Genomic DNA, 20,260 nt, shown 5'->3' on the forward strand with positions numbered 1-20,260 from the left:
GCGGACATGCTCTAATTCAGAATGATCTTTGATCTTGTCCCGGCCCCTGTTCTGAGACTGAGCCACGTCAAGACATAGCAAGCATCGTGACAGCTGTTTCAGCCTCACGTGAGCCTACAAAGTCTGGACTTAGAATCAGTTAATACACATACTGAACAATTGGGCTATAATAAAAAAAAAAAAGTGAAAAGTGAAATTAAATCAGGAAATATAAATCTCACCTTTGCTCCTTTCACGCCGCTGCAGTCACATTTCCCACATGATGCCCCACAACCCTGAGGAAGAGGAGAGACATACAAAATAAATGATCCATCACTTGCACGAAGAAAAAAGAAAGAACATAAACATGGAGAGAAAGGCACAAATGAAAATACTGTGTACCAGCTGGGCCCTATAAAAGACGCCTTGTGAGGGTCACTGGGTGTCATCCAGCAGATGTGAAATAATGTGCTGCAATCCTGTCATTCTTTTATAGCATGTTAGGGTCTTAGCCTGTCAGAGGGTTCAGAGATATTCCACTGACACTGTAACTCTCAGCATGATGGACTCCTGCAGTGTTCTCGTGCAAGCCTGACTGTGTCGTGCAAGTCTTCCACTGATCTGTGCCACAGATGATCATTTTTAAACCAGAGACAGTGAAATGTCAAAGGATGATTCGCGAGTTCTCCGCCACAGCTGCACCTGATACCTGCACCTTAAACGTGAATTAACCTGTGTTTTTGGCCACTTGGTGGCAGCAGAAACAAGCTGTAGGCACAATAGTCACAATAGCGTTTAGGGATTTCAATTGGCAAATATGGAATATAGTAAATCCTGTATGTTGCACCACCATGTTTCTACAGTGGCCCGGAACAGACAAATCAAACCCTGGCTCTAGAGAGGGCCTCTCACATTTCATCTCTCAGTTTCTCCGTTTGCTTAGGTCAGGAATGTGAGGTAAGCACATTATTCCACTAGTTGCAATATATAATTGAATCAGTAGATGTCACTGCATCCCCACTTGTTGCCAACGTAGCAGGTTTAGTTTGCCGAAAACAGATATCAGCTATGTCTGAAAATGATGCTGATGGAAGAAGCTTAAAAACAAATTAGAAGTAAAGAGAAATGTGGATTTGGGTGATAATCATCTTTGGTTCCACTACATGGACCATGTTCACATGCTCTTATATCATTTTATCCATTGCTAATATCACCATATTAACTTTGTAGCTTTAATTTCACGGGTGATACTGTTGGAAACAAAGAAAGTCTTTATATCCTATGATCAAGTTACTATTAAACCATATCAAGGGACTTCTGATTAACTTTGAAGCAGGATTTTCAGACAGAAGAACATCACCACAGCTGCTTTGGCCCTTTTAGCTCCCCCCCCCCCCCCCATACACCCCTCCGCCTGTTTCCTCTCCTCTGGGGTCTCCCGGGGCTGGAGCCTGGGAACTGGCCTCAATTGCCTTGGCTCTTCCTTTCATTGCTCCTCTCCTCCTTCTCCCCTCCATCCTCCAGCTGTTGCTCAACTCACGTGCACGGCGTCCGGCCAAGATGCTGTCAGGGCTTTGGAAGGGCTCTCGCAGACTTGGGCAGAGAATGCAGAGCTCCGCCGACCACAAATATTTCTCTCTGCCCGTCTCTCACGATCTCACAGCAAATGGCCCCGTTACGATTCATCTGGATCCGTGCCAAACTGTTTAAACCTTACATCTCATATACCTGAATCAATATGTGGACCTAAGACCATGGGAAACCAAGGTGAACGCACTTCACTCTGGGTCGTGGGCCCCCAGCTGCCCACACCCTGTCCCCCCGCACTTGTTCTCCTCTATTTGCACTGAATTACGCACATGTGGCCCGACGCACACTATGTCATTTCCCATTCCTGCTCTCTCACACGTCACTCCATCTCACTTCTTCACCTCTGGCTTCCTTAATTGTTTTTCTCAGGAAAACTTGAGGAACACCTGCTTCAGATCAGATTAGTGTCGCAAGACCGACAGCAGAGGAGGAGTATGGATTCCGACGATTAAGCACATGTGTGTTTTATTACAACGACCCTGCAGGCTCACAGAGAGAAGAGCTCCTGGTGCTGGTTTGTCGTGATTTATTGTTGCCAAATCATTGAGGCAGTTAAGGCAAGTCAAAACAATGTGTGACCATGTTTGCATATTGTCATCACCACTGAAGTAAATCCCAGCTGCTCTCGGTGAAGTGTTCCCTCATTCACCTGTGGATCTGTGTCCTTCTACCTTTCTTGTTTTTACTATCTCTGTCTGCCGTTTAAGACACAACTGGACAGAGCAGACATTCCTTCATGCCGGTGGCCATGCAGCCTCAATATGAGACGGATCGACGCTGTGTGCGCTAGTGATGACACGCCACTATACCCTGTGGTGTCTGCCGCCGGATCTACATACACAGCGCCGCAATCTGCAGATAGATCAAAGTGGCACTGCTTTGATGTCGCCCGTTTGTTTCTCCTTTTACTTCCGTTACGCACCGTCACAAACCCAAACACCAGATGGGAGCGATGGAACAAAGACCCAACTGTCATCTGCACAAAAAGAGCGTCTTGCTAATGGGTCTTGAAGCCATGAAGCGGATGACTGCCCCGATTTGGTATCTAGGCTCTTTGCAGGACAGAGGCATCTAAGAGGCGCTTATCATACAGATCCTCGGGGAAACATAGCTTGATGAGGGACATCACTATCTTCCTCTACCACAAGCTATACAGTCTATCAAGGCCTCATCAGGAGAGAAAAACCTGATTCAATTCGTCCTTAACTAAAAGCTTTGTATACTTTACTGATCGATACCTTATTTAAAATATATATATTGACCTTATAGTATATGATGCATTGTTATTAAACTGCCCAAAAGCATATTCTGAAATCTTTGAGATTTTATGCAGGTAGTGTATCCATCTATATTTGTAGGGGAGTATTCTTCTATGTGGTTCGTTACCAGGACCGTATACAGGCTGTGCACACGTGGGATTTTTCTGGATCCAGACTGTGAGAAACTAAATAGATGAAGATGATGTTACTCAGCCCAAACAGTGTGATCGTCCGCAGAGCAAACAGAGAGAGCAAAACCCTTGAGGCTGTGCACTGACGAGTGTGTGCGTCCACTGTGAATATACAGTTGCTGGTGAGTCACTGAGCTCTGAAGAAACTGAACCAGAGCCAGTAAACCTCTGTGGCCTGACGTGTCTCCGGATGTGTGTTTATAAGCCTGGATGGCAGGTCTGGATTTCACAAATCTGAGAAAAGCCAATATGACCCAATGCACAAAAAGTGCCTTATCATGCTTGGGTGTACAGTGTGTTTGTGGTTGTTTACAGAGGCTGGAGTGGCCAGAGAAACACAAAAAACCCATGGCACACAGGCCTTCATAGACTGATACAGTATGTGAGCTCTGTGTGCTGTGGCCGAGGTTTCTAGGGTAACGTCAGTTGAAGCCTCATCCCAGAAGGCCCCATGTTTAAACAACACTTGCTCGATATGTCTGACGTAGTTGATACGTGAGTCCGGCTGTGAGATGAGCTCAGGAGAGAGGAAGTGATGAGTAATGTCTGCTCTCGAGATTACGGAGCTCGACGCAGAGCAAGAGATCTTTTTACACTTTTAATGTAAACCCAGGCTGAGTGTATAGAGCTGTTACACAACTGGATCCACATATGAGCCATATAGCGATGCCAGCACCATCATGGCTGAGGCACTGTTCCAGATCAGTTTAGATAGGATCTGGCATTATAAATCTCTATGTTCTATGTTGATTTCAACATTTAGTCACTGACTTCCCATCATGGGAGAGAAATAGAACAAATACAATAATACTGATAAAAGAAACTCACAACAAAGTACATTTTCTATTTTAGTTATTGAGCTTTCAATGATATCACGCATTCTTCCTTAAAGGTCCGGTGTGTACGATTTATGAGAAAGGGATTTATTGACATTTAGTAGCTTTATTTTTTTTTAAATAAAATAAAATAACATACTTAAAATACTACTAAATTAAGATATTTATGGGTGCAAACATGATGAAAGATAAATCGCAAACATTGATTCATTGATAATCTGGTTGATGCATTAACATTGATTCAATGCTGATTCAGTGTTGGTCTGCTCTCTGGGTTCTGATCGGTGAATGACGTAGCACTCTTTTCTACAACCAATCAATTCAGCCCCATATCTGTAACCATTCAGAATCAGACTGCATTCCTGACCTTGCTTTTCTCATGACACATCCTGCTACAGACATGAGACATCTTAACTACATTTTGCACAAAGGCTAAACAAATGAGGGGAAGGGAGAAAAGAGTAATTAAATAACTAATTAGAACTGGTAATTCCCGAACCAACAGGGGGTCTCTTTCTTTGCAGCCTGCTGAATAAAGTCTCAGTTTGTCCTTTTGGCGTTCTGTGGCTGCATGACTCACTGCATCTGTTCTTCTTGGCAAAGTGGGCAAATCCACTCCTCATGTGTTCCAGCCAATCTCTAAAGATGACAAGGGTACTTCAGTGTCTCCTCAAAATCCTCAACTGTTTTCCCTTGCGTGAAACACACATTTTGACCACAGGTTTCATTAATAGCATTACAGCAGTACCGATTACTACCACACAGGGGCAGAAATGTCACCTTAGCTGTAGTGCTCCACATTTGCTGTACATGTACAGCTGTAGGTGTTTCACTGGGTATTCCTTCTGTGTTTAGGGAAAATGAAGATCGCACAAACATCTGCTCAATGTCATCTACAGACGTTTTCTCAGAACGACATCGCATTCCTGCCATAACCTCCCACCACTGCTGAGCGGGTATCTCATAAATCCCTGTGGTGAGTGTGGGAGGATTTGTTCATTCACATCCCTCTCCGCATTTTTTTGCACATGTATATTCATAGTCCATACACACAGTTGAATAATTGCCAATAGAAGCCTTAAGACAACACAACGGCTATCAGAAAAAAAAGAAGAATCATGGGATCAAGCTGTGGAATTGCAAGAATGCTGTTTTTTCTGTACAAACCTAATTGGGTCCTTATTGGAAAACAAACAAACAACGTGAGGCGTTCAGTCAAAAAGGCTTTAGCAAGTCAGGTGACAGGGAAATTATCCTTAGGAGGAGAAGAGAAGAAGAACAACGAAGAGAAGAAAAAGAACAAGAACAAGAACAAGAGCAAGAAGAAGAAATAACCCCCCACTTTAATTGGTCTCTCAGGGCTTCTGTACATCTTTAACTACAGTCATGAGTCAAAGTTGTGACTATTATCAGGAATCAGAGCAGAGGAACATTTGCTGACATCAGAAAACAAAGCACAAGGTTTTACAAAATAGTGTGAAAATCTGTGTCACCAGAGAAAAGGATTTTGTTGGAGAGTTTTGTCCCAGTTTTATCTTTTCAGCAGTAGGGAAGTGGAGGAGGTTCCTTCCTTCCACATTGATAATGGATTTAACTGAGTGAAATGCCAACATCTTGTTGTTTGTACTTTTGGAGTTTGTATTTTGTATTTTTGTTAGAGGTACAATATGTAACTTCAGCTAAGTGTCCCAATCAAAACAATAAGAAATGATCTGGTTTGATGAAGCAGTGTGGGATCATGGTATGAAAGTCTCCCCAATGCGACTGAGGCACAAATCCTATTAACAGATGATTTATTGTATCAAGTAACTGATGCTAACAGAAAAAACAGCTGACACGCTAACTGGCCAACAGTGTGTTATTCCTTTGTAAAAGTTTGTTTGAGGTCGAGAGTGAGACGCAGTGAAAAGAATACGAAAATAAAATGTCCTATTGCTTTGACCTATGTAACATAGGTCAAGTCGTTTTTTAAACATTTTAATCAAGAATGGTTAAATTATTGCTTCTTCTCATCAGTAAATCTGAAGTTCATCAGTGTGGTGAAAGAATAGGTTATAAATTATTTCCCCAATTATACTAACATGGGTAAACTGACACTGGAAGAGTTTCTGTTTCTGTTTCGGTTCTTTTCTTTCTTTCTATGACCATCACAATACAAATCAGATTGTAAACGTTACTTTTATGTTCATTTACTGCATGCCCCCCCCCCACACACACACACATACTCTCTGATCCTTTTTCCTGGCTTTGTTTAATAAAGCCAAAAATCTATTTTTTTATTTCTGCCCCTAAATGGAAAAAGAAATTGACTCTGATTTCCAGAAGTCTGGCTTTAACACCAACAAGTGCCAGCACATTGTTTTATAGTGAGCCACAAAGCTGGGAAGATAATTGGTGAATCTGCTGCCTGTTTGGACTTTTCATCCACAAAAGCTCAGAACAGTCTCAGAGTCTGAGTCATTATATCCCTGTACATAATACAACCAAATTGTTGCATCACTTCACTTTGTGTTTACTTTTGTCTTCTGTGTTTTGGGCAGTCTTCTATCTGTGTTGAATAAAGGTTGGCTGATTTAGTTTCTCTCTGTGACGTCTGATGAGATACTGGGCTTTCGTGTCCCGTCAGTAAACACTGTGCAGCTCCGCTAAATGGATCACATCCCCGTCTGGATTCTTGTGCGGATAGACTGAGCCTCATGGAAATAACAAGAGGAGTCAAACACCTCACATGCTTCTGTGCCCCTTTAATGTCAATCTTATTTCCTGCAGAGGTAGGTAATGTTTCAAGGCCCTATCTAGAATACCGACATTAGGAGCCATCAAACTGGATCCTGCTCCGTTCCAGTCAATTTATCACATCGCCGTGGACGTTTAAACTCGTGCAAGTCACTTCATAGAGACACAGCACAGATCACGACTTTCATATGGAGACAATCAGGATAGTTTTACTCCATAAACGTCACGGTGATCTTACTTGGCTCATTAAGCAGCACTAAAAGAGCCCGTTACAAAGCACATGGAGATACAGGCAACACATTGTCCTGTAGCAGATAAACCAGCAACAGAATAAATACAAGCACATGTGCACGAAAACAACAGACCTGCACAAGTCATATGCTCATTTAAATATAACTGGAATAAGGTCATAAGTCGGTGTCTATGTGAATATTTATTTGAGCTTTTCCCTTTCCTTTAATCAGGTGTTACTGACCACAGTGCTGTCAACAGTCCTCAGCTACAGACTGAAACAGGAGCGAGACATAAGCATATAAAAAAAGAAATGATGAAAGATAAGTGGAGGAGGAGAGATAATTGTAATGAGAATGTGCGGGGTGGAACTGCTCTGGCATTCCTGGCCTTCTCTGGTCCTGAGAGGCTGGGATGAAAGAACGGAGGTGGAGGAGGAGAGGAGAATAGTTCTGGTCAGACTGCCTTACTTGGAAAACGAGGATCCTGGTGCGACTTGCTCTGTAAACAAGCGTGAGTGTGTGTCTGTGTGAGAATGAGCGGCACGTGCACAAACTGGAAGAGCACGATGGGAAGCGGCGTGTTTCAGATTCCGAGATAAGCCAAACCCAGTTTTCATATTAACGACTCCTGTGTGAGCTATACATATATTTCACATTCTCTTCCTTTCAGTGCATTTAATTCATGTTTAACACATATATTTTATTAATGTAGTGAAGACTCCTGCCTTCTATCCAAGTGTAACAGGTAACAGCTTTCCAGTTGTTGTGATAAGTAAAGTCAGCATGCAGAAGTTTCTTATTAAAATAATATGATCTCTCTTCTCCTTTAACTCAAGGCAAAAAAGCTAATTCCTGTAATTTCCCAAAATTGTTGAACTTTCCATTAACAAATGCCAAGAACATCCAGAGGACACAAAGTTGTGTAGTTTCACATGAGTTCTCCAGAGGAACCCACGGCCAGATTCGAAGCCCTCTATACCTGCTGATGTAATATATGTACATTTTACAATAAAACAGGGATGTGTTTAGTGTTTCCTTTATTTAAGTAGTCCTGTAGCACATATTTGCTGAGACCAACGTGATGTAAAACATGTCCTGGTCTAGCTGCAGGCAGCAGGTATTCATTTGCAAAATAGAAATAATTTAGGGTTTCTGTAACCAAAAGCAGATGCATCGGCTGAGAGCTGTACACATGCACAAACACACACACACACACACACACACACATGCAATGGATATAAACACAAACATAAAAATGAAAACCAGACACTGAGAAAATCCCAGTGGGATTCATAGAGGCAGAACCTACACTTTTTTTTATCCCTGAGAAAATCTAAGATTGGAAGAAAATATATGTGAAGTGAGTGGGAGTATGAGAACACCCACACACACACACACACACACACACACACACACACACACACACACACACACACACACACACACACAGATTGAATGAACAAATGCACTAATCAGTCACCAGTGTGCTCATGCATGACCAAGCGGGACCAGGTTAATGTGTCCTGGGGCTCCAAGGAGGAAAGTTTGTAAAAAAACACTGCATCAGATACATGATCCACAATCAACGTGATGCAGGTCTCCACTTAAGGTTTGCCTCAATGGGATCAAACATGAACATGAGCCTACAGTCATTCTGTTGTGAAGCCAAACATGTCCATCTGTTGACACAGCGGTGAACACACGGCTCGTCCACTGGGACTGCAGGAGTCGCTGAACAGGTCAGCAGACATGCGACAGGCGGCAGAAACATTGCACAGGCATGTTTGTGCTGCGAGATGTTCACAATCCACTCAGGAATTCTCACACGTAAAATTAACTCAGGAAATGGGAAAAAAGTGTTTTAAAGAGTTTCTCAGGCCCTGCTGGTTGGCACAGTGTTATAACTGGCTGAGCTTCAGGTGCCGGTGGAGCAAGTCAGGCTGACGGAGGAAAACTGCTGAGCGCTCACTGTCGCCTACAGAAGATACGCCCCAACAGTCCCCTTGAAGTCAATCAGGCCGCACCACATTTCACAAATTCATAGATATGTTCAGCAAATGTATCGGACTTTATTTAATCAAAACCCAAGAATGATTTCTGGCAATTCTGTGAAAATGTAGACAAGAAAAACAACTCCTCAATCCGCCCCCTGATTTGGATTTGAACCAGAACTCCACGGATTCATCCCTGACCCGTACTGGATCCCTCCAACGAGTTTTGTGGACAATCGCTCAGCAGAGTTAAGAAATCAGACTGAAGCCAAACAAAAAAAAGTTAAAGGAAACTTCACTCAACTGCATTCAAGCGAATTCCACATCACATTGCCTCTAACTGATCCCATACAACGACCCTGCCTTAGATTACAGAGGTCCGTGACCTGTCTTGATCAACCAGTCTGTCAGCATCCCGGTTACATGACCCCCGCTGTCTCATCCTGTTGACCTGCGACCTCTGGACAGGCCATTAGAGGGGATTTAGACCTTCAAACAGAGCTTTCAATTTAGGGGTCATCTTGATAACTCGGCTCTTCCTCAGCGTTCATGTGTGTGGACAAAATGTCACCTTGTTAACAAATTAAGCCTGATTCCCGCTAATCCCTTGGTCTTAGATGGAACTTTACGGCTCCAATTACAGCGCAAGCAGACGTGCACATGTCTCATCCTGATGCTCTGTGCTCAGGATGAAACACACTTTTAAGCTCTAAAATGCAGAAGATGCGCAAAGCTGAAAATCGAACAAGACGAATCTGGTGCAGTAGGATTTATCTCACCGCAGCAGTTAATTATGGGCTTTTTTAATTTTGTGCAGAGCGCTGTTCACTTGCCCACACATCAGTGGTCTGGGCGGTTATTGTTCTACAATATAAAAACAGTGAAACAGTGAACAAACAGTTGAAAAAGAAAAACATTCCTCAACAATCCCTCAGGAACAGGATCGGTCCGAGTCCGACTAATAAACACAAACATCAAATCCGAAACTCACAATACCTTTGCCCCTCTTTGTTTGCAGCTGCAAGTAGGGTTTTGGCTTAGGAATAAAATATGATAGTAAAAATACCTTTTCTCGGATAACAAATCAGGTATTGGGGCTGTGAGGGGGGAAATCAGCGGCTGGTGGAAACACTGAGACGAAAGACCTTTGTTTTCTCTGAGAAAGAGCCAGCTCAGCTCACGTGTGCGGCTGCAGAGCTCTAAGTGCCTCACCGCTGCCCGTGGCTCCTCTGTGAATATGCTGCACTGTGCCACAGGATGTAGGACAGAGGAAGCCATTCTTTCTGCGAGGAGGAAGGCCTCTTCCTTGCCTTTTATGCTCACAAAGACAAGAAGGGGTTGGGCCAGCCTCCCCGTCTCTCTCAAGAGTGCTCTGGTATCTGGGAATAACGTCAGCACGTGAAGACAAGCAGGGGTGACCTCCGTGACACCAGCACCAACCGAATATGTCCAACCTGGAATTCTCTCACGCAAACTCAGAGAAGACATTTTTTTTTTTTACTTCAGTCTCTAACGTTCACACGTTACATGGAAGCGCCTGGTATGTGGGTGAGTCATCGACATAAAGACCATCACTGTTATCTGAGGTGACACGAGTCTTCTGGGAGTTTACATATGCAGGAAGTGTGTGTGTCCATGTTTGAACAAATGCTTTTCCATGTATGTACGCTGCACATACGATGATGTTGTTGGCTCAGAGGAGAAATTCTCCTGATTTTCATTTCATCACTCCTTGAAAATATTCAAGCTTGAGACATATTATTGGTGTCGTCGTGGATCTCTCCCAAAATGACAGCTTTTATTTAGCAAAATAAACAACACAGAAAAGATTGGCATTAAAAAAAAACTTTTGATTTCTTATTCCAAGCTCTATATGTTGGTTGTATTTTTGAATTCTTTCTATTTATAGTTCTCACCTCGGCCAAGGAAGTTATGGTTTTACTACTGTCCATTTATTTGTTTGGTGATTTTTCAGGCTTGTAAACAGTATTATGCAAAAATTACAAACCAGACTTCCACAAAACTTGGTGTAAGGATTCCGTGTCGGTCAGGGAAAAGGTGTGGATCCGGATCAGGGGGCATACACAGGACTTTTTTGATTGATTTATATTGCGAGATCTGCATTTGTCAAGGGGATTCATATCTATGGGTGTCAAATGGCGGCATATGGTGTCAAATATATAAGCGGATCTTTTACTCCTCAACATCAGTATTGGCCTCCACAATTCCATATAGGCTATATTAAGAATAAATGTGAGAAAGAGGAAATCCCAGGGACCAGAGTAAGACAGCTGTTAGCCCAGCCTTCCACTTCCAAGCAAACTAATGGATAATTGAACCCTTTGGCTCCATTAACAGAGCACACACTTACGCTTATATCCAATGGACATAACTGCCCTCTATTGTTCTCCTGTTTCCACATCAGGCCTTATCTCCAACACTGCCATTACATCACTATACCGTCTGAACATATAGAGTGACTGTAACTAACGTATTTCACCGCCCTGAGGCTTTAGAGACGCTGACAACGGAGTATCAGCTGAAAATAACACAATCTACCCCTATAGACTCCGCTACGCATTGAATGATTTCCTCGTCTCCTGGTGTGAGTCGCATTACGTGACCGGCGTAGCTTAGTTCCTACTCAAACTTATCTGATTAGGACTTTTTCTTTCTTACTTGGGAATTAAGTCAAAGAACAGCTTCGTAAATGAACAATTGTCATTGTGCTGCGAGTGAACAGGGCACAGACGAATCAAGAGCAACATAAGAGGAGATGAATAAAGCATCTGTTCCTCCTGGAAAGTGGATCAAGGGTCCAGGTTCGGATGCCCAGGCACTCTCAGCTCCTCTGAATTACAGGAGGGTCTGACTCACGATCTGCTATTTCTATCAGTCCACCTCCGCTGTTCGTTTTGTGCAATAACACTCCGGTACAACCATGTCTGGTACAAATTAAAAAGGAACTCTAGCTCAGGTTGATGAAGAGGAATAAGGAAGGTCTGCAGTGAGATGAACATCGTGTCCAGGTGGAAAGTTAGCGAAATTCCCCTTTAACCCTTGATCGGATGTGATGTGAATAAACAGTTTCCTTGTTTAGCTTGAAGAAGAATAACCAAATATTTACAGACGGGGCATCATTTAATGGACAAAAGTCTCACTGGGGTCTGACTCACTTCCTGCTATTTATATTATCCCACCTCCGCTGTTAATTAAGTGTAATAACAGTCCAGTCCTGCCATGTCTGGTACAAATTAAAAAGTAACCCTATAGCTGAGGTAAAATGAAGAGGAAGGTTAGAAACCAGACTACTTTAGTTAGGACATCACCGTTATGGTTACCTGAGAGAAAAAGGAATTGTCTCCTTTCATCTGAAGCTATGACCCCACATATGACACATTCACCTTTTAATTGGACATATATGAAACTTCAGACCGGCTCATATCTAAGATCATTCCCTGCATTCATCATGGCTCAATCTGCCATCACTCAAGCCATCGGTCGTCACCCTCTCCACATATAACCCACCTTCACCTTTACTCTCTCTCCTTATCATCTCATCGCCACTGAGATAAATCTGTGTGACCGAGGATCATATAAGCGATTGTATCATCTAAACAGATGTGAAGCATGTGAGGCCTTGTTTTTCTGATCTAGTCTTGTGATGTGAGAGTGCTTGTTATTTACAACCAGAGGAAGTTTATCCTAAAATCTGGGATTCCGAGTGAGGCCACATTTAAAGACCCAGCTCTCTGCTGTGTTCATATTCGTATTAAAGGGGAATTCCAGTATTTCTCAACTTCGAGCGAGATGTGTGTAATGTTGCCAAACTCTTAGCAAAGTCCCAGAATAACAACTTGAGTCTTTTATAGTGTCTTTTTTTGTTGTTTATAGTTTCCCCATAAGATACAATTGGAGCCACTGTCACAGGGTCATGGATCCACTGGACCAATTCCAAAGGTTCCAAAGTGCCATTCACTCACACACCCACATTCATAAAACCCTGTATAAAAAAACTCAATCTTAGGTAAGAGGAGTACAGACAATCTGCAGTGAGAGAGAAATAGAGCCCAGGGTGAAAGAAACCAGAGTTCCCCTTTAAACCTGTTGAGAGCCAGGGAACCCCAAATGTTTGGAGAAGCTTATGTTGTCAACACATAGATCAAACCTGATTGGTTGAGGGCAGTTTCCAGGTTTACCTTAAGGAAAATAACCAAAGATTTACAGAAAGGCTCAACTGTAGAAACTTAATGTAATGATTTGTTTTCTTAAGAAACTAACTCAAACCTTCTCCACATCTCTGAAGCCAGCATTGGATCTACTCATCTTAACACAGGTAACACAAACACAGACACACAAAGTAACCACAGAGCTCAAATATAATAAATAAAAGGGTTTCAGTAAACCAATCAAGCATTCGCATTCGGCGGAAACGTTGTGCGATACTTCAAGAAGTTTCGCACAACGTTCTTTTAAAAAGCTTTTTAAACTGACAGAGAACAGCTGAGGGAAAAGAAGCCAGAACTTCACTCTTCACTTTACAGGCCCAATAAAAGCTGTTAATCTATTGACACCATCATCACTGTCTTCATTATCCTCCTTGGCAGCAGCGGGTGGAAGTACACGGTCCAGGAGCAGAGCGTGAGACTTAAAGATTTGTTACGGGGTGTCATCTCTGGCTCCGAAACACATTCTTCCACTTCTGGGGTTCCTAACCTCATCACCTCCCCCTCATCATCTCCCCTCTCGCGCAGCCTCCCATCTCCATCACTCCCCACTCCCCTCCTCCCACCTCCGCATAAGAGAGACGTATCCATTACACCATCTCTCTGTCCAAAGCGCAAATGACATTTATGACTCACCAATTTCACAGTTAAATGGCCAAATCGCACTTTCTCCCATAACACTACACCCCCGGGGAGAAACCGATATCGAGGGTAACACTCAAGTTAATTTCGGAGTGTAAGCATTTTGGTGGGAAAAAAGGGGTTTGATGTGTAAAAAACATAATGTGTAATGCAATTCTGAATGAAATGATGCTTGGACCACAGGGAATCTGAAAGGGGCTTTACCGTGTTTAATAAGCATTTAATCCCCTCCTTACTTGGCCCACACAGTGAAAACACACACAGGAGGAAAGTGGGGCATACCTGCCACACCACTTGAGTATCAAGGTCAGAGAAGACTTAAGAGATGCCTGTCAAAATACAGAGACACACACACAGTCCCATCTCTTCCAAATGTAGGCATTTTTACGACGCTGGGGACCAGGGGTCAGGGCAGGTTGTGTCTTCCCAGGGTGCCCACTTGGTTGGTGGCCAGCGATAGAGTGACAGGGTCAGCTGTTGTCTCTGTGGGAGGTGTCAGGCAAGAGGTCGTGGACAACAGGATCAGGGCCTAGACCAAACAACAAGCCTTGTCTGCACTTTGGGCAGCAGCACCAACAGGGCCAAGTCTCCATCATGATTCTCAGCTTTCAACCAACAATACACACACATTCCTCGGGGCGAATGAGGATTAGGGGCTCTCGGAGTTGCGCTCATCCTCCCTGGGGGGTTCATCCCGTCCTGGAACAGCATGGCCGAGCCAGTAGCAGGAACCTGGCAGCACGGACAGGTTCTTCTCTCCCACCAGTGACCGCCTCTCCCAAACCATTTGTCCAACATCCCACACACAAACTCTCACTCCAGGAATCTGCTAATCTGGCCTTCTTCTCCCCCTCCTCCTCCTCCTCCTCATGTTCCTCCATGAATTACAGATGACTCACTCTGACCAGATTAAATTGCCGTCAAGGGAGAACAACTCCAAGCAGTGGAGAAACTCACTCAGGCTCCAATGATGAGGAGAACAAAAATCAGGAGCAAAGGTCTACATGAATATTAACATGTTGCTTCGTCCTTAAATACAGTGGTCCTGACCCGTTCTATACACTTTGGTTATCACAGTTGGGTCGCTTGAATTATTGTTTGACTGTGAGTTGTTTATACTGTCTATTCACTCCTGACCCTTGTTAGGCTCCACTGATTATGAAGGAACCCAAACAGGAGGTTGTGATACTCCATCAACATCACATCTCTGTGTACACAGAGATAAAGAATTCATAAACACAGGGACATGAGCTAAACATTCATCTCGGATCCCAGCTTCAAATGTATGAATGAGCAGGTCACAGAAGCAAGGAGATATTAAATAAGGCTACAAATAAGCCAATAATATATCTGTGCCCCTGCTCTGGATGTAAGTGATGGGGGCGTGACTGTGCCGCTTTGGACGGATCAAAGCTCCAGACAGGTTCTCAAACGTCCTGTTCTGCACCTCCCATGGGTGGATGGGAAACAGGAGGCAACTACTGGAATTAAAATATCAGGACGACGTTTCTCGATCATTCTCTGGTGGCTGGCTGCAGTACAGGTCATAAACCATGCCTCCACCATGTTAATGCATGTGACACGGGCCAAACTAAAAAGTTTAATGTCAAGTAATATCCTCTCAAAGATTGTTTCTGTCATTTTAGCATGTTTGTATGTATTTTTATGTTTAAATACTCTAATGTTTCTCTGTCAAGAAAGTTCAGTTTTTACCCCCCTCCCTTTGCTTTTTGTTTTTAGTGTTTGTAAGTAGGATTTCAAAAATTACCATCATTTCCCAAGGGAAATAATAGAAAATAAACGTGATCAGTGATGGGATGTTCTCCAGATATACACCCCCTCTGATCTCCTCAGTCCAGATGTCCTGTGTCTGTCTCGTGTTTGTGTTTCGAAATCCAGAAAGGATGAAAGTTGCTGCACTGTTTAACCTGATATGTTGGATCATACACCTCCATGCCACCCACCTCTCTGATTCAAAGCTCTCAAGGCCGGAAATCATTGTGAGCAATGAAGTGAATAATGATTGTTTTGGAGATAAAACATCTGGGGAAAGCAGCCATTATCCTGAATCTGTTTCACCACAAGTCTCAAAGTTTTTTTGTTTGGTGCTTGATGAGGACATCTAGCAGCTAGAGCCCATTGCAGCTGAAAACATATTCTTCAAACGGAGAAACTCAGGGTCCCTAGTGAGGTGTTCATTTTCTCTGAAACATCACACATAGTGCAATAGTACGAAATGATGAACCCTCAATGTCTTCACACTTCATAGCGTCCAGTGATGTTTGCTCCAGTGTGAGTGGCTCTGGTGCAAGAAATGTTTCCACTGGAAAACTCCACCCACACTTCTAGAATAAAGCACCACATGCGACGACGAGCTGCTCAGAGGAATCTGAACGCTTCAGTACATTTCTAAAGAACGTCCAACAAGGCTGAATCTCAACAGTCGGGATCGTACACTTTGTTGAGTCTCTATATTGTTGTAGTTCTCAGGTGAGACTTGGGACTGAAGCTTTTTTTCTCCACTTTCAACTATTTAACTGCAAGATCTTTCAACAAGGTTTGGGTAACAGTTATCCAAATGAGCACTAAGTACCCTAACATTGAAATAAGTTGCTGTGAGCTGTAAATTCACCACATCTAAATGGAAGGATGAAGATAGAGGCAGCTGCCTCTGTTTCCTCACACCCTGGGGTCAAAGTTCATAGCTACCTGTACCTGTCAGACACACCTTCACCAACGGACAGGGCAACTTAATAAGGAGGAAGGATTTAACTGTGTCCACTCTGTAGCTAACTCTGACATGTTCACAGATCTACATTGTCACGGCTCACTAAAGAAAACTAAAGAACCTGAAGGCTTTGACTTGAAGAATCTCAGTAGATGAAGAGGTCTCAGGCTGATGCTTCAAATCGTGAACGAGTTGGTTGAGAAACAGGGATTTGTATTGAAACAGAAACTAGAGGGTCGGCAGAGTCCTATCTGTGACTGAAAAACTGATGAATCCTAATCAAGCTAACCAGCATTACAAATGTCTGTTTCTTCATTATTCCAAAACAGCATCTGATTTTCATTCTCACTAATAATAAAAGTCAAATTTTAATGAAAGAGAGGTTGGTATTCTTTCAACTTCTCTTAGACTGAATCAGAAGTGGACATTCTTTGAAATGTGAACAGTAAACTTCTTTAGAATCCTTGATTTCTAAATATCTTTGTATATCTTATCTGTATCATCTTTGTGATACAGTTAGATAAAGTAAATAGAGGTCAGTATTCTGTCTGTACCGTGAAAGCAAGCTAGTTTGTGTCTATTCTAAAGGGAAACATTCATGAAACGCTTTGAATTAAACTGAATTATCTAAACATACCAGTGATTAACCACACACACCGTATCATTCCTGTGTCATATACAAACACACACACACACACACTCACACACACACAGACTCACGCAAACACACTTCAGCTACTGTGAGCTCTCGGCCCCACCCTCTCTCTCCTCTGTGTGTCTCCCTCTGCTCCTCTCCAGCAGACGTGAAAGAGGTTGTACTGAGAAGAGACTCAGCTCTAAAGTTTTCAGATCAACATGACAGAGCTCAACCACAGTGAAAAAGATTATCCAACCTCCCCCCCCTCCCACACACACACACACACACACACACAAAATAATAAATTCAAAACTATAAACATCTGGAATAAAGAGTTTTCTTCTGAGTGATGCTTAAACACATGCTGGTCACTAGGCACCAGCACAAATATACTAAATAAACTGTAACATAAATTATAAAAAGAGTTGGCAGCAAATACACGTGAAGGACTTTTTACGCATGAGAACAGATTAGAGGAATCTTCAACCAAGTTTGAAAGTTAGATAAAGTTTAAATTGAACTTTTTTCCACAATAAAATCAACCTGAAACTATCTGAAGTCCTTCGTCCACTCACCTCAGCCTGTGTCAGGTCTACGCTGCAGCAGAAAGCCGCCAGCAGGAACAGGGCGCCGGACGGTAACAGCATCTTGACGGTGCGTAACGGTGCCGAGTGCCCACAAACCACCACCTGGTGACCGCTTCTGGTCCTCTCTCTTCTGGTGCGTCTCGGGCTTATCGTCGGAGCTCAGGCAGCACGTTTGGCTGCATCTTAGTCCGAGACGATGTGAGGTTCTGATCAGTGCAACTTGGTTGCTTGTTGGTGCAGCACCACACCCCCCTACCAAAAAACGACCACCCTCACCCTCATGCAAAGAGACCCGACCCTGCAGATACAAACACTCTGACTTCTCTCAGTAACGTCCAGGGACTACGCTGCACACTTTGGCTGATTTTGTGACAATATTTGAAGAAGCGGGGCTTTTTTTTTGGTGCCACGGTTGATCCGGTTACCTGGAAGTTCTCAGTCCGGGAGCCCGCGCATCCCTTCCCCTTGAGATCTCGACTGGGGTGACTGTAAGTAATGCGTTTGATTAAGATGATACGAAGTTACTGATTTATCACCGCTTCACGTGCGTGTTAACTGAGGGTTGATCCACGCGAGGCAGGTGTTGAATACCTTCTTGATAAGAAAAAAATTATGAAAATATGTATATTTACATATATTATTTATATTTATTATGCTCTAATAACGCAGTTCAGACGTGTGGGCTAATGATTCAGTGTATTGGTGACATTGGGGGTGTTGTTGTGCTCAGGTCATGCTGTAGAAGAATCTGCGGCGTGGGACTAACGTTTGCGGTGCGCGTAAAAGGAACCATGCAGAGCCAACACACCGGTGGACCGAAGAACCTGAGGTACACAGAACACGAGCGCACTTCACCGCACAGCATAAACCGATCAGGATCTACTGATCAGCATTATTGATCATCTCGTTTCTATTGATTCCAGGCTGCTGCTTCTGTGCCTCTTCTGCGCCATCCTTGTGTCAGGAGCGCACGCGGTAAGTTTCCTCTCCCCACTTTGTTTTGAGTTTTATTTGTGCGTAAAAACTTGTTGACAATTAAGGTGTGGATTGAAAACGAAACTTTTGGATTATTTTTTTGACTTGGAGCTGCTTTGCGCACACATTAACACACACATTAACACACACGAACACACACACACGCACACACGCAGACCTGCTGATTGTGGGAGTGTCTGTTTGGGGAGTTCCTTCAGTAGGAGGATGTTTTTTTTATTCTGGCTTGGCATGCTGGTAAATCGCAGTCAAACTTAGAGCAGCAGTTTCTTGAGCAATGCATCATGTTGCAATGTTTCTGTTTGAAATTAGCACATTCCCAATGTGTGTCGCAAAATGAGCTAAAACAGCAGTAGAGCACATTCCTAGAGACCACACACTTCTTTTCATCAAATCTGGTTTCTTATGTGGATTCGAACATAGCGTCATAGACTCAACACAACACATGTGTTTGTCACTCTCCATCAATATCCACATTATTTCATGAGAAACTGACTAAACTGTAGGAAAATGACTCATAGTGTTGGCAAGAGCGATAAAAAAGTTCACGGCTCTGCAACTTTAACCAGATCCACATGGACATGCAATGGGTTCAAATTAATTGAGGGCTTGATTAATTTGAACAGTGGTTGAGTTGAGAGGTGAGGTCATGGAGTGGACATGATGATCTGTTTGAGTATACAATGGTATATCTCCGTGTGTTCGTCAGTCTGAAAGATCCCAAATGTCCGGAACATTACCACAAGACCAGTCCAATTGTACTGTATCCATGATTTTTATCTCAAGGCTCAGTTCAGACTTTTCCTATACTGTAAATTTGGTATTGCCGAGGTTTGGCACTTGGAAAGAGGAAATAATGCAATCGCTGTGTTTTGTTTGCATGATAAACAACTAATGAATGCCAGTCCTGAAGATTTCATTATCGGCCTTTACCAGCTGAGGTTCCTGAGTTGAGTGATCTCTCCATTTTGTTATTGTTCCTTAAATGATGTTTGTATTCCTGCGGTTTCATGCCAGTTGTGTCATAGAGACGTCATCAACGCAGCTGGTCGTTCGCTGCTTGTAAACTATCATGCTCTATTGGCACATGGGCTCAGTCGGTTCATTGAAGTTAATCTGGTGGGATATCATAGGTCTGTCTTCCTGCACAAGATTTTAGGACGACAGTTTCAAAATCGTCACAACCTTAATTTATCAATCAACTTTTCCACCTCAGCCAAGTTGACCTTTTTGCGATATTTCGTCTCGTGAGCTAATTGAAAGTGTACCAGCACTTAGGGTCTGATCTACTTACGGTCTGCACTGAGGATTTTGTGCAGAATTCAGTTTTTCTCTGCTCGTGTTAGCATGTGTGGATTAACAGAAGCAAAAACAATCCAGACTTTTCCGAGGCATCTCCTCCGCCGGCCCCCTAACCTGTTTTAATTCTTATGGGCTAATTTTCCCTCCTATGTTCTGCCATCTTCTCTTAATTTCATCGGTTGTTGTTTTGTCTTACCCACAGCGTTTACTTTCTCGCAGATACTCTCCCATATCGCATGGTTGAGCTATGTTAATATTTCTTTGCTGTAGCTCAACAACATGTTTGTTTGCCTCTTCCACTAGCACCTCCAATTCCATGCCATTAAATTT

At 43.1% G+C, this 20,260-nt stretch overlaps 2 protein-coding genes across 3 annotated transcripts in view; one reads left to right on the forward strand and one right to left on the reverse strand.

Moving 5' to 3' along the window:
• Nucleotides 1-17,827, reverse strand: part of col4a1 (collagen, type IV, alpha 1) — a 37,876-nt gene extending 20,049 nt beyond the window's left edge. Inside the window, exons 1-2 of the mRNA XM_062402667.1 lie at nucleotides 17,624-17,827; nucleotides 222-275 (exon numbers count right to left, since the gene is read on the reverse strand). Of these exons, the coding sequence (XP_062258651.1) occupies nucleotides 222-275; nucleotides 17,624-17,695 (126 nt within the window). The 5' untranslated portion in view covers nucleotides 17,696-17,827. The remainder of the gene's footprint in view (nucleotides 1-221; nucleotides 276-17,623) is intronic.
• col4a2 (collagen, type IV, alpha 2) overlaps nucleotides 17,819-20,260 on the forward strand; it is a 53,170-nt gene continuing 50,728 nt past the window's right edge. For both annotated transcript variants that reach the window (XM_062402664.1, XM_062402665.1), the window contains exons 1-3: nucleotides 17,819-18,123; nucleotides 18,366-18,464; nucleotides 18,559-18,610. In XM_062402664.1, coding sequence (XP_062258648.1) covers nucleotides 18,427-18,464; nucleotides 18,559-18,610 — 90 coding nt within the window. In that variant the 5' untranslated portion in view covers nucleotides 17,819-18,123; nucleotides 18,366-18,426. The remainder of the gene's footprint in view (nucleotides 18,124-18,365; nucleotides 18,465-18,558; nucleotides 18,611-20,260) is intronic.

This window comes from Platichthys flesus, chromosome 13 (assembly GCF_949316205.1).
Source record: "Platichthys flesus chromosome 13, fPlaFle2.1, whole genome shotgun sequence".
Taxonomy (NCBI): Eukaryota; Metazoa; Chordata; class Actinopteri; order Pleuronectiformes; family Pleuronectidae; genus Platichthys; species Platichthys flesus.